The sequence below is a fragment of the Drosophila persimilis genome, unplaced genomic scaffold (genome assembly GCF_003286085.1).
Source record: "Drosophila persimilis strain 14011-0111.01,24,50 unplaced genomic scaffold, DperRS2 tig00000579-arrow-pilon, whole genome shotgun sequence".
Classification (NCBI taxonomy): Eukaryota; Metazoa; Arthropoda; class Insecta; order Diptera; family Drosophilidae; genus Drosophila; species Drosophila persimilis.
The window spans coordinates 1,383,065-1,396,776 of NW_020825322.1; the positions used below are offsets into that span (position 1 = coordinate 1,383,065).

The following is a 13,712-nucleotide window of genomic DNA, read 5'->3' on the forward strand; positions in this document are numbered from 1 at the left end:
AATGCTTGGCGCTTGGGGCGTGGGGCGTGGACTTGGGCTCGGCCCAGTGTGCGAGTCCCTGGAGCCGGAGAATCGATTCGGCCAATTTGGCGGCGGTGCGAACAGCCCCCAAAGCAAACACACACACAGCAGAGTTGGGGCAGAGAGAGAGAGAGAGAGAGAAGGAGAGCCAAAAGGGGCGCAACCAAATTGCCCAGTTAGCAACCTGTCCGGGCCGGCTCTGCTACGCCCCGACCCCTCCCCAGATAAGCATGTGTATAAGTAGATGAAATTAAGATTTTTTTTTTATGATTAAGCGTTGAGAATTTTTGACGGCAATGCCTCCACCGACAGATGTACCTACATACCTCCCTGTACCTCCCTTTCCCTCCCCCACTCCCCCAGTCACTTCTCACAGTACTCTTCGCCATCGGCTCCCTCTGTGGATATCGGTGTGGAGCTGGAGCTGGAGCTGGTGCTGGGACTGCGACTGCGACTGGGACAGAAGCTCTCATGAGTTGTAGCCGACGTTGTAGCGTTGGCGCTGGCTTCGCTGTTGCTGCTGTTGCTGCTGTTGCTGCTGCTGCTGTCGTTGCTTTTGCTGCTGCTGCTGCTGCTGATGCTTCAACCGCTGCTGTCGTTGACTATAAAAAGCCAAAGTTACGCAGTTTCCGAATTAAACTGTTAACAAAACAACACGCGACAGCACACGCACCCACATTCCCCAACCAAACACTCACCCACACACACACACACACATTAAACCCCATCCTTTCCTCCATTCTGTCAACTATATAACACACTCCTGCACGCACTCTAGCAGACTGTTTACCCCACTTTCTACCCCACTCAACACACACTTTCTACCCCACTCAAAAACTCTTTCACACATGAAAATGGCCAATACTAGTACTGTAAATCTGCTGCTCTCCGTCTCCGTGGCCGTCCTCCTGCTGCAGTGTCTCAGTCTGAGTGCCGCTGCCAGTGCAGACCCACAGAGCCACATGGAGAGGCAGGCGGATCATAGGGGCGTGCGACTACTGGATCGCTTCGACAATCGCTATCCGGATGGTAGCTACGAGTACCGCTTCGAGCTGGATGATGGAACGGCGCGCTACGAGCGGGGATACTTTGCCCTGATCGACAAGGTCAAGACCTTGATGGTCGTCGGATATTACTCCTATCGCATGACGGATGGGCGATACATCACCGTCTTCTACAACGCCGATCAGTTTGGATACCGTCAGAACCAATGTGAGTATAGAAGAATAGTTGAATACGAGTCGAATAAGAGCTTTGTTAAGTGCTTGGATGTTGTTAGGGAGTGTTTTTACTTAAGTGCTCTGAGAGCCTTTTAAACTTAAAAATGTTCTATGATAAACAATTTCACAAGATAATGATTCCAGTATATAGATGAAGCATAATTTGGCAATAGTGAAATGTGAAAAGATTGTAGATTAATGAATCCACAAAAGTTCAACCTCGTACTATTTGAAATTTAAAAGCGAAGACGAGAATCCCTTTTTTAAGACGAGTGAAAAAAAAAATCCCCCCCTATTTGGCATTTAATTTAAATATGTTTCTTCTATCAATTCTCTACTAAGAATAATACCCATTTGTTTGAATAAGCAATCAATTTAATTGATTCCATCTTTCTTTTGTTTCTCCCTCAGCGATCACACCTCAGGTGTACCCGAATCTGCCGCGCTCCATTGAAGTGCCAATGGCCAGCAGCGGGACGCCCGGACTACGCTCCCAGTCCCGGTCAGAGTCTGCCTACAGCTCCCCAGCCCCATCCCCATCCCCATACCCCACTACCCGTTCGCCGTCTGAGAGCACCACCACGCCCAGGGGGGCTGCGACGAGTCGCAGGGGAGGGCGCTTCTGAGACCGGGTTCAAGTAATTATTCCTACCTCTTCTTCACCTCGCTCTGTGCCCTGACTACTGATATTATATTATTATGAATTTAATTTTTTTTAAATATTTTTTTGCGTTTATTGAGAGCGAATTAAAAAATAATAAAAATTTATTAAGGCAAAGCTGCAGAAATTATGAATTTATTATTGAAGATGTTTCCAGTGGTTTGTGCGCCTCTTTGGGTATTTTATGGGTCCCAGCCAGTGGGTTACAGGGTCCCCCAGTCACGCCTCTCCTCTCCGCTTCAGTTCTCACTTCCCCTCTGGGATGAAAAGATTTCGCGATTTTTCGAAAGTCGCCGTCGCCGTCGCCCGACAATTTGGCAATAAATTTACCGCAAAGCGATTCGGGCAATAAAACATACAAGTGCAGACCCCACCGTCCCCCCACCAGCCTTCTCGGTCGCAGTCGCAGTCACAGCCCCCGCCCCTTGGGGTACGTATAGTGCATATATTGTACATATCGAATATCTGGTCATATTTTTGCATTTTAACACAATTTTCGGAGGGATTTTCTGGCCAAAGGCAATTAAGGAACGAAAACGAAACCAAAACTGAAACGAAACGAGACCAGGTCCAGGAGGAACGACGAAACGAACGGGAATGGGAATGGGAATGGGAATGGATGTGGAAGTGGGAAGTGGGAAGTTGCAATGGAATACCAAATCCCGATCCCAAAAGTGTGTGAAGGTTCGTCATAAATTTATAAAGTGCAGACAGTGGCCCGATTGGTTACGCAGGGAATCGAGGATGCGACGCCAGACGCCAAACGGGTTCAATGATCCACCTCTGACTGGCAGGATTACTCGTAAGCTCGCTCGCATATTTTCTTACCCTTTATCTTCCGACTATAAAGCCATAAAACATAAAAGCCCATAAAGAACCAACCTGAGGTCGGATTGCATTCGATTTCGCTGTGCTTAATTGCAGAGCTCCCAAAAAGGAAATCCAGCAATCCGAGCAATCAAAATTAATTTGATTTTGGTTCAAATTACGCAGAGTTGCATAATCAGGACATCGGTCCTACAAGTCTTTGTGAGAAAAACTTTTCAAAGAAATAATTGAACTTAAAGACAGCTAGCTTGTGGGAGGCCGTTCACTAATATCATTTATTGCCAGACCAGTCTATTGGATTTAAAATATATCAAAAGATCAAAACAAATTTCGTTGGCACTCTGCGAGCAGCACTGACCAGGTGGATGGGGATACTAGGGGTAAAAGAACAACCAAATAAATAATCTTCAAGCTTCCAATTGCATAGGTAAACACATACCACACACGATCTAGAGCTTCCAATCCTTATCCAGCGTCAAACTAGATTCTGCGCCGGTCATCGCTGCTAGGCACCCCAGCTCATGTGAGCAGCAGTTCAGCTCCTCTAAGGACTTCAGCACCCCCAAGGAGATAGCCTTGGAGGAGATTCTGAATTTCGGGTGCTCTTCCTCTTTGAATATCAGGCGGAACAGCAGCCAGTCGACTGCTCCTGGCTTGCCTTCGGCCAGCTGTACGAGATCGTTGGCCTTCAGTCGGAGACCCAGTTTCTTCAGATCGCGAAACGAGAACACCTGCCAGTTCTGCAGACGTCGAGCAAAGCTGCTGGCCGAAGTATAGAACTCCAGCTTTATGGAAGGGTACTTCTTCTGGAGGATCTGGGCCACGGGGCGCACATCGGAGTATGTGTCGCGAAGCGAACGCGGGTTCAGGGTGATACCCTCGATATTCAGCCACTTCTCGAGGCGAGCATGCTCGCGGCCGCTCAGTGCTCGAATGCGCTGCATTGCACTCACGAATTCTAAGTATGTGCGATTTTCCTTTAACTAATACTATTACTATTTAATACTACTAAAATAATTTTGAGTACTGTTGCTGTGTTGTGGGCCTAAGATCCGATCAACTGTTATAACCTATTTTCTGGCCTTATTGTGTGATGTGTATCGGTTGGAGGTCGAAACTGTTGTGAAATGTCGTGTGTGAAATATTTGTGTGCTCAAAACAAGTCACACAGTATATTCTCAGAGCACTCGATTATTCTCACTCTCAGTTTTACTACGATTTCTTCGATTTATCGAGCTAAGCGGCATTCCACCACTACATTCCACCACTTGCTAAAATAAACTACAAAAGGAAGGAAAATAGAAAATAGAATCTGGAAATTTGTTCTAATGAAAAAAAGAAAATTGAATTAAAAAGGAAATTGCAGAAGCGAGAACTTGGCTGCCATAAAAGCAACACTTCTTCGTGACGATGGAAGCCCTTCCCTTCTATGAGGCGAAGGCGTTAAACAGGCGTTGCTAGAAATTGCGGGATGCAGGATGCAGGATGCAGGACGCAGGATGCTGGATGGATGGGGTGCCGGGGTCACGGCCTTGGTCTCTTGACTCGATTGCTTGCCACTGTCGTCGCATTTGAAAAGACGAGTCGACCGAGCCGAAGAGGGAAGACAAAGAAAGGGAAAATAGAAACGGAAAGGAGGAGATCTTCGAGGACAAGTTCCTTGGTGGTGGTGTGGTGACTGCCCTTGGGTCGTACTAATTTGTTAACCTTTTTTACCTTATGTTTATATTTTTAATTGAACCCATAGGCTACGAATGCAGAGAATCCCTTCTTAAGAAAGATTGACCAGACTTTGAGGTTGTCAATATTATGATAAATGCACTTTACCGTCGATTTAACATTCCGAGAGTGATTATACAAGATACACAATAAAAACAAACTTTGACAAGTACTAAAAGCGCCTTTTCAGCTCGGCACGAAGTTACGCCGCCATCCCCAGTTACCAAGGAAAACCCCCACTGGATCCAGAGACCGAAAGACCAAAGACCGAAAGACCGAAGGACCGAAAGACAGACAGACAGACACATGTACCCGAGGTAGTTAAAATTATCAATGAAACTTTACAATCACAGTTAAAAGAGGAAAAGAAAAAGAATAAGCTGATGTGGAAGCGGAAGCGGACGAGCAGGAAAATGGATTGGGTTTTCTTGGGGCGGAGGCAGGCAACAGGGCGGGCGAAATAGGGGTGGAGGGTGAGTGCGAAAAAAAAGAATAAAACCAAATACAGAGAAAAAGTTAACTGAACTGCAACTTTGTTAACTTTGCCGCTTATTAAAGAGATGAACGGGGACGAGTCAGTCGGCAGCAGAACAGGAAAAGCCGCCGAAAGAGAGCAGTTGCCGGAAACCATGTTCGAGCAGTTGGAAAAGTACCCATATTCGAGCTTTGACTGGCTTAAAGATCCGCAAGAACTTTAAAAGCATTTCAGTGTCTTTAGCGGCCCAGGCAAGTCAATGTCAATGCCAGGCTTGCCTTGCCCATTACCCCCCATGTTTTTCCATTAAATACACATCGCCCAACAAAAAATCTTAAAGGTTATTCTGTATATGCAAAGCGTTTTTTTGTTTGGTGGCCTTGTGGCTGGCTGAAATATAATCAAAAGGCAATAAATATTGCAAATGTGACAAAGCAGGCAAAGTTTAACTAGGACAGGGACCGCAACGCCTCGCCCACACCAGAGCTCGGGAAATGGCTGGAAAATGTTTGCCTGCCACTGCGGCAACAGCAGCAAACAGCCAAAACAGCGACACAAAAAAATGTAAACCAGAGCTGAAGGATGGCCGAGCAAACAGGGGGGCAGAGGACATCGAAAAAGGACCAAGAAGCCAGGACGAGCTTGGAGCTGACCAAGCCATCAGATACCCTTGGAAAGCCAACACAGTCCGATGCGATATGCCAGTGGATCAGAGTGGACTGAAGCCCTTTGGAATATATTGGATATATGTATATGGAACCTCACCTTAATCAAGACATTAAAAGATAATCACGGCGTACAATACGTATGTGACTATCGAGCACAGCAAATTGGTATATCATCCATTTTAAGCTTATTGGAATTATGTGTTTGCCAGATTGAAATTCTAAGCTATTTATTTAATAATCTCTTGAATATATTTCCACTTAAATTTAACTTAATTTGCAGTCCAAAAAATGTTTTGTATCTTACCTAAATATGAGTATGTTTATGTTCATGTGTTGATGTGTGACTTTTCCCATGAAATAAGATATGTGGATGGTGAAATCATTTGTAAATTTTCCTTAATTTATTTTAAAATTCAAATAAAGTGGAGTATTTAGTTACACATTTTTACAGGCTTACAATATGTACGACCAATTATTTTCTATGCATGAACATTGATATGCCTTGCAAGCAATTAGTATAAATATAAATCAGATGTGGGATTGCTCCACCCCCGCCATAAAAATCGTTCAGGCAAAATACAAATTTAGATGTGATTTTTGCTCCTCCAAAAATAATTCCCCTTTACAGACATTTGATATAGCGAAGCAATCCGGATAGTTCTTGCTTGAATGCTTCACATAGCAGTGCAATCAAAGCCAGCAAAATCGCGACCCTACCCCTGTGTACGTCCCAATTGCAATGTCAGAATAGTTCACGTTGCAACACTTAATGGACTAGGGGACAAGCGACTCTGCTCAGCTCTCGATGCTGAACTCTTTGGCTTTGTGGGGCAAGCTCCTGCTCATTATTCGCATACCTTTGGCAAGGGTATAGTGGGGATGAGCCTTGTGGCTGAGCGGTTGAGGGCGATGCGATGTGGTGGGCGGGCTGGAAGGGTTCGGCGTTGGGGGTTGGGGGTTGGGGGTGGAGCGAAAAAAATTAAATATAAAATGCAAAAATGGCTTTTAAGCAGCGAAAGTCGCGTTTAGCTGTGCGGCCGTAGGGAAAGGGCACGGAACGGGCTCGGCTCGGCTCGGTCCCAAGGGAGGCAGGACACACGCCAGGTGGTATGTGGGCCGGATGTGCTAAAAGGACATTGCTGTTGTTCGTCAGGGCAGGGGCTCGTGTGTGCAGTTCATCAGCGACCGCAGCAAAAGGCAGAGATCCAGCGAGCAGAAAAAGGACACTCTGTCCTGCAAGTTAACCATCAAAAAATAAAATAAACAAATAACAGGAAGATGGGGAAAAAGCAAGTTATCATAGGACTGACTTAGCCGGGCTAAATGAAGCCTGGCAAAAGGTTCATTAAAGATATAAATATGGAAATAAAGAATGCAGCACGAGAAATTCAAATATTGGTATAGGCCCCTTTAGAATGGTGCAAAAAATAAGCCACGAAAACAAAACAAAAACTGATTGTGAAACTCCGCGAAAACGCTTCGTGGAACATCCTCGCGTGCCTGTGCAGCCCTGAGCAAATTATGAACTGCAAGCAAATTGCATTCTTTTGGGGGCATTTCTTTGCCCCATTATTTTTGTTTGCTTGCCGGCTGGCACCTCTAATGAAATTGCCCTTAAGTCTGTCTGTCTGACTGACTGACTAACTAGCTGGCTTCCCGCACCCGCCTGTCCCCCGGCGCCCCTCCTGTGTTTAGGCAAGTGGAAATTCATTATTTTAGCGAGCATGCCGCAAATTATGCGATGAACTTTTTCACTGCCGCTCGGCTCACATCTGTCATTTCTGCGCCTGCAAGTGGAATGGAATACCCCTATTGAGCAAGATTAAATTGTGAGAGAATTTCGCACGAATTTCATGCACGGAATCAACATTCCAAATTGAATGAGCCCCCGCTTTGATGGTCTCTGGTCGGGGCTGATTGGGCCCCGGAGTACATTCGCTTTCCATGATGGCTTGTCACCTGGTTTTGGGTTCCCAAGGATCTCTGATTCGATCTCTGAGCAACATATTGGGAGCACTTAGTCCAGACCACATTTCTTTTGTTCTGTTGTGTCTAGATAGAGCTTGCAATTATATATTGCATGACGATCATAGTAACTAAGTAACAGTTCCATACTCTGTGTTTAATTGTTTGTTTTAACATCGGATTACAGCTTAGTGGAGCTTTGCCATCATTACCTCTACCATCCCCCGGTGGAGAATCTCAGCTAGTTCTGGAAACTATTGCCATTTATGGACTGATTACAGAGCATGCTCCGACAATCCAGAGACAGACAATCCAGCTCCAATGATAAATACGGGCCCACCAATTATTCCAAAGCTGCCACCAGAAAAAAGCGAAGGGAATTTCCAACCACATAACAACTGTGGAATACATTTAAATTTTTAACGAAAATCCACTAAGAGCATTTCACACAAAACCCAATCCAACCTCTACCCATCCGCCGTTAACATCAACTTTATCCCGACATTCGGCAGTTCTAGGAAGGGATTTCCTGGTTATGCAGAGGTAGAATATTCGTAAAACTCGTATGTATGTACAAAAAAATAAATGTATAATAAAAACTCCCCTATGTCGCAGGCGTTGGGCACAAAACATGTTTCCTACCCGGCAATCGTATGGTGTTTAGGGTATATTGTATTCGCAAGGATCTATGACTTGAGCTTTGACGACCGAAAATTATAATTAATTATTTGTGATATTCGATGCTTCCATGTGGCCTGATGGTAATTACACAAAGTTCTTCTTCGATTCGAATATGGTTCCTTTGGCAAATGTGGGTTTCACTGGTTTCCAGCATGCAAATTATATTTCTTAAGTCCAAAGACTCCACGGCATCGTAGGGTATCACCCTGAGCAGGATCACATGTTGGAGCAGCTTCTCCGAAAACCAGAATTGGACTGTTGCTAGCAAAGTCTTCAAGAATATTTAAAGCCACTGACAGAAGGCAAATCAATGGAATTAGGGTAATTTGTAGATCGAAGAATATATAGCCTACAAACTCCCATTCATCGAGAATTTTCTTTAAGTCCTTAGCTGATACTTGCTGATCTCTCGCAATATTTCGTATGAGGAGGTATTATGTATGTTGCTTAACGGGTATCCCCGTAGTCGTAATCCCAGGTCCGGGCATTGTTAATTGTTTCTTTTTTTTCGCTCTCTGGTGCAAAATGAACATGAAGCTATTTGTTAATTCAATGAATTTATTTTACTGACAGAGAAAAGCCCAAACGAAACGGGGCACCGAACAGTGGCCAGGCCATGTTGCAGCACACACACGGGGACTACGGCAGATACTCACGCACATTGATGAACACATTACAAGATATTTTGCATATTTTATGGGCTCGAGGAGAGACGAAGGACCCACATACATATGTATATCGGTGGATCCATATGTATGAGCCGCAAAGGAGTGCACAAGTGCAGTGTGAGGGCAGGAGGGCAGGAGGGCAGAAAGGGAAATGAAGTCAGCTCGTGTAAAAATCTGTTTTTATGATTAATTGCCGTTCCAGTGAAAAATGAACCACGACAAGGGGGAGGCAGACGGCACACGCAGAGCTTGTCCTGGCCGGGCCTGGCCGGGCCTGGCCGGGCCATTTCTGCATTTCAATTTGTATTTTCCCAGCAATTTCATTTGCACGCCATTTTCATTGCTCCCCTCCCTCTCAGTTTCCTCCCGTCTCCTCCAGTCCCCTCCAGGCCCCTCCATCATTCTCGTTGCCAGACTTTACATTTCTCGCATTCACACTTGGCATCTGTCTGTCCGTTTTGTGTGGCTTTCTGTCAGACAGCCAGCTCTAGTTTTTCTTTTGCCCGGATTGAAAGTTTTATTTGCCCGATTTAATGGTGATCCCCAGCATATATAATTATACGATAATTAATCCCTGCCTGAACGAGGGCGCAACAGCATATTGTGCTCCCCCTTGGCGCTCTCTCTTTTTCCCTGCGCCAACGATTTAAGTTTTCCTCTATTTTTGCACCCTCCGCACACTGCGGGGAAAACTTATCTTGAGGAAAGTTTTCGGATCCGGTATTGGCAATTCCGTAATCCAGGACGATATATCTGAAACCAGATCGTCCGCAAAATCCTGACAAATACCCAAGGTACTATTCACAGAACCTCATCCGATTTCGCTAAAAATTCGAGTGTTTGTATATTTTAAAACATTTTGTATTTTCTCACGGTGTAGTTGTTTAGTGTGTGTTGTTGTTTTTCTCCTACTGCAAATTGGCGCGTTTATCTGGCATTATTTTGTGCACATTCGTTTCATATTGCTTTAGCTTGCTCCCTCGTTGGCTGACGAACACGGGAGTAAGGCTCTTTCTTTTTGCAGCACTACTTGGTCTGCCTCTTCCTGAGCTGTTTATACCCTTGCACAGACCATTTTCGATTCTATAGATTCCTTGGCAGCATCCATAGCTGAGTCCATGAGTTGTATTACAAATATATCAATCTACCAAATCTAATGGCAATCGAATGAGTAGTAGCGATGCAACTGCAAGTGTACAAAATACTTCGGTCTCCAAAAACATTGACTGTTTTTGTTGTGCCTCCTGCATTAGTTGATCGCCACTGCCACACCATCCTCCTCATCCGCTGTCGACTGCTGCCTCAACGACGAGTATTGCTTCTCCTCCTATGGCTGCCACAGCCACAGCCTCTACCGCTGCTTCCGTTTCCTTTTGCTTCACTCTGGTGGCACGCAGGCTTCCAGGCAGCACGAGGCGCAGAGGGCAGTAGAAGTGGCAGTGGCAGTGGCAGTGGCAGTGGCAGCAGTGGGGTCGGGAAAAACAACTGCAACTGGCATTTTTGGCGTTCCCGGCACGCGCTCACTAATTTTATTCCTTAATAAAAACCAAAGGCACAAAGCGATGGCAAATGGCTGAGCAGTGGGAGTACGAGCTGTGGGAGCACGACAGTGAGGAGCCAAGGCGGTGTGCAGAGGAGGGACCGGGACCCACATCGGAACAGTGGAAAGACCCAAGGCAGAGCTGCCACCCACCCCAGAGCCGGAGAAGTTCTGCACGTAGCGCTTCATCTCTCTCGCTGCGCGCATCCATTGGCCCCATTATTGGGGGGCCCACCTTTACGGGAGGCATGGGTCTCGCTATCAAACTAGCAAAGTTCATTAAAGTGATAATTACAAAGGCCGTAAAGCGAACGACGGACGACCAAGACGACACGAAACGGATATACGAGCTGACGGCAACAACAGCAACAGCAGCAGCAATAAGAACCGGAAAAGGGTTGCCCTCGAGACTCTTAAATAAGTGCATATAATTGTAAATGGGCAAGGACATGGGATACTACACTCTCCATCGTAGCCTCCCACTCGTTTTCTCTCTGACTAAAATTCGTTGCTTAATTTACAGTAAATGGAGCAGAACCGTTCCATCTGAGATGTTTATAAAATGTATACCTCCCATCCAGAAATTAGCAAAAATCATCAAATACGAGTATCTGCGTTTTCTAGAAAACGTTGATAAGTATAAGGGTTTCCTCTGGGACTCTTTGATTTAAATTAATTACAATCAATATATATAATATTTCAACTAAATTATATTCTATTTATTGTATAGTGTTTGATATTTATATTAACTATGTGCTTTATTTAATCAATCCCCATAGCAGTTTTCAAACAATGTTACAGCCAGTTACGGATTTGATTTTATAGTCCGTTGGCGAATGTCCGTACATTTTTAGAGCCAAAGTAGGCCAAGTAATAATTTGTGTGGCACTTGCTTATTTATTCCCCATTTTCATTCTCAAGCAAAGAGTTGTCACGTTCAACTCCGAAATTATTTTTTGTATTCCAATCAAAACCGACGAAACAAAATGTCTAGGTAAGTAGTCTGCAAATCTCTGCTCAAGTCACTCCTTTGACTCTCCTGCCATTTTTGTCGACAGGAACAAATGCGTTATCAAGCGATTTGATAGGCCAAGTGGACACGAGACCGGTAGGACACTGATGAAGAAAGCTACAGAGGAGACGCTGATGAGACGCGGAGATGTTGAAGACTCCTCTCCTGATACAATTCTGCGTATGCACCTCAGGAGGCTTAGTAGCGAGAACAGTCATCGCAGTGGAGTGGAAGGGATTGCCGTGGATCGCGCCCTGTCTCCGAACATGGCTACCGGCCATAAGTCTTGCAAACTGACCAAAGTGTGCAAAACTGGAAACCACTCGAGCACCAAGGACCGCAATTCGGGTACCGCTCGTTTCAAGTACAGAAAGAATTCCCAGATACGCACCAAGATCTGCTTAAGCTGTATGCGAAAAATGCTGTCCAAAAGTAATACAACCTCTTGATACAGACATCAAAATTTAAGGTTTAATTCAAAATACTTCGTTTTTTTTTTTTAATGTTAATTCAAAACATTAAAACTTGAGTACATATTTTGTTTCTTGGTTACTTAGTAAAAAAAACTAACGCTCGAGTCTTGTCTTTGTTTAACTCGTGCCTCTCGTGATTGAGATTCACGTCATGGCGACATGCTCACACGCACATTTTCCTTATCTTGTAATGAGTAATGCAGTAATGAGTACTTCATTAGATAAAACAAGTCAAAGGTAGAGATATAGCGGCGGATACAAATGGCTTCTGATCACCCAAGAGAGCTCTCCCCAAATAGAGTTCCCACAGTAATTAACTGTAGACCCAAAATTGTTCAACCACTTATTTATTTCGGGTTGTTTGAAGTCTTCTTTCCATCAATTTAATTGTGAACCCAAAAAGTAAATACGAGTACTGGTATGCCACAAAATTTGGCCAATACTCCATTGAAATCATCTTTTAAATACATATTCAGGGGTAATCATTGGAATCGAGGGACATATACAGGGACATAAAATAGAAGCAAACAAGACTTTAAATAATCATAACCCGAGACCCAAAAACTTTGCACAGCTGCCAACAGGCTGACGCCCAAGGACCAGGAAAACTTTGCGGCATAAACAACAAACAACGAGTGCTAAAAGGGAGGAGTAAAGGGAGGAAATCGGACGAGAGGGATGTGCCAAGAAGCGGGTTGAAAGCCATAAACTACAATTGAAAGAAACAACAAAGGCGGCAGCAGAGGCAGCGGCATTGGGCACAAAGCAAAAAGTATATAAATAAATAAATACATATGCAAAAATGCGAAAAGGATTGGGCAACAGAACAGTGAGATACTCGCACTTTGATATGCATCTAAATGGCATCATCAGGAGCAGCATCATCGCCATCCAATTCTCTGGCGGAACGGGTACTGGGACGGGGACGCGGACGAGGACGGGGACCCTCGGGGCGCCAAATGTGACAGCACAAGCAAGAACAACAAGCATATTCAAAAGATGGCAATCAGCATCGGTGCGATTGAGAAAGCAACAGCAAATAGAATAATACTCAAACGGAAAAAAACAACAATCCTAAGCGGAATCCAGGACATTCAAATGGGAGGCAAAGAAGCCAGTTTGGAGTCCAGCAATAATAGCTCCGGCATACCAAAGTCCATATACCCTTGAAGATCAACAGATTTCAACTAAAGATCTCAAATTTGAGTGCTAATTTCCCTCTTAACATAATTATATCTTTATTTTATAGTCATAGCTTCCATCATGGTAAGCCGATAATCATTCTTCAGGAAATCATACTTAATGTTCATACGTCTTATGTGAAAAATGTTTTATATTACAAATTGCACAGACTCTATGCCATTTGTCATAAAGCAATGAACACAAAATATTTTTCAATATATCTCGATAGCCAATTCTCTCCAACATAAGACTGAGCACAGGTCTAAGAACCTTGAAAAGAAGAAACAACATTTGTAGAGAAACAAAATTTTAACAAAAATTAGAATACCTTCAGGAAGGGCATGCCATCGGTAGGAAAACAAAAGCAACACAAACAGACAGCCATAAGAGCCAACGAAAAAACAGCAAATCATTTTGTGGGCATTACATTTTATTTCGCCATTCGTTTGCCGTAGCCAAAAGTGAACAGTGGGTCAAATATTAGATCAAATATAACAAAATTTTCAAGCCAAAGGGTAGAAACCCTAATGCCGCTAAACAGAGCAATGGATACCTCAGTTGTATTTCATTTTATTTATTTAATTATCTCGTACACATAT

General features: G+C 44.3%; 3 protein-coding genes across 3 annotated transcripts; 2 read left to right on the forward strand and 1 right to left on the reverse strand.

The window, feature by feature from the left end:
• The first annotated feature begins 875 nt into the window (after nucleotides 1-875).
• Nucleotides 876-1,867, forward strand: LOC6598226 (larval cuticle protein 16/17). Its single transcript, XM_002023332.1, has 2 exons — nucleotides 876-1,233; nucleotides 1,653-1,867. Exons 1-2 carry the CDS (start codon nucleotides 876-878, stop codon nucleotides 1,865-1,867), a joined length of 573 nt encoding a protein of 190 aa, XP_002023368.1.
• A 1,111-nt stretch (nucleotides 1,868-2,978) lies between these two features.
• Nucleotides 2,979-3,829, reverse strand: LOC6598225. Its single transcript, XM_002023331.2, has 2 exons — nucleotides 3,170-3,829; nucleotides 2,979-3,104 (listed from the first exon to the last, which is right to left on the reverse strand). The coding sequence occupies exon 1, from the start codon at nucleotides 3,672-3,674 to the stop codon at nucleotides 3,180-3,182; it is 495 nt and encodes a 164-aa protein (XP_002023367.1). The 5' UTR covers nucleotides 3,675-3,829; the 3' UTR covers nucleotides 2,979-3,104; nucleotides 3,170-3,179.
• A 7,589-nt stretch (nucleotides 3,830-11,418) lies between these two features.
• On the forward strand, nucleotides 11,419-12,028 carry LOC6598224. Its single transcript, XM_002023330.2, has 2 exons — nucleotides 11,419-11,440; nucleotides 11,505-12,028. Exons 1-2 carry the CDS (start codon nucleotides 11,433-11,435, stop codon nucleotides 11,905-11,907), a joined length of 411 nt encoding a protein of 136 aa, XP_002023366.1. The 5' UTR covers nucleotides 11,419-11,432; the 3' UTR covers nucleotides 11,908-12,028.
• Nucleotides 12,029-13,712: the final 1,684 nt, after the last annotated feature.

What these genes read in the sequence shown, in the direction of transcription:
- LOC6598225 (XM_002023331.2), bottom strand. Translation starts at nt 3,674, where the DNA reads ATGCAGCGCATTCGAGCACTGAGCGGCCGCGAGCATGCTCGCCTCGAG.
- LOC6598226 (XM_002023332.1), top strand. Translation starts at nt 876, where the DNA reads ATGGCCAATACTAGTACTGTAAATCTGCTGCTCTCCGTCTCCGTGGCC. An exon ending in TGGATACCGTCAGAACCAAT is followed by an intron (nt 1,234 to 1,652) that starts GTGAGTATAGAA and finishes TTTCTCCCTCAG; the next exon opens with CGATCACACCTCAGGTGTAC.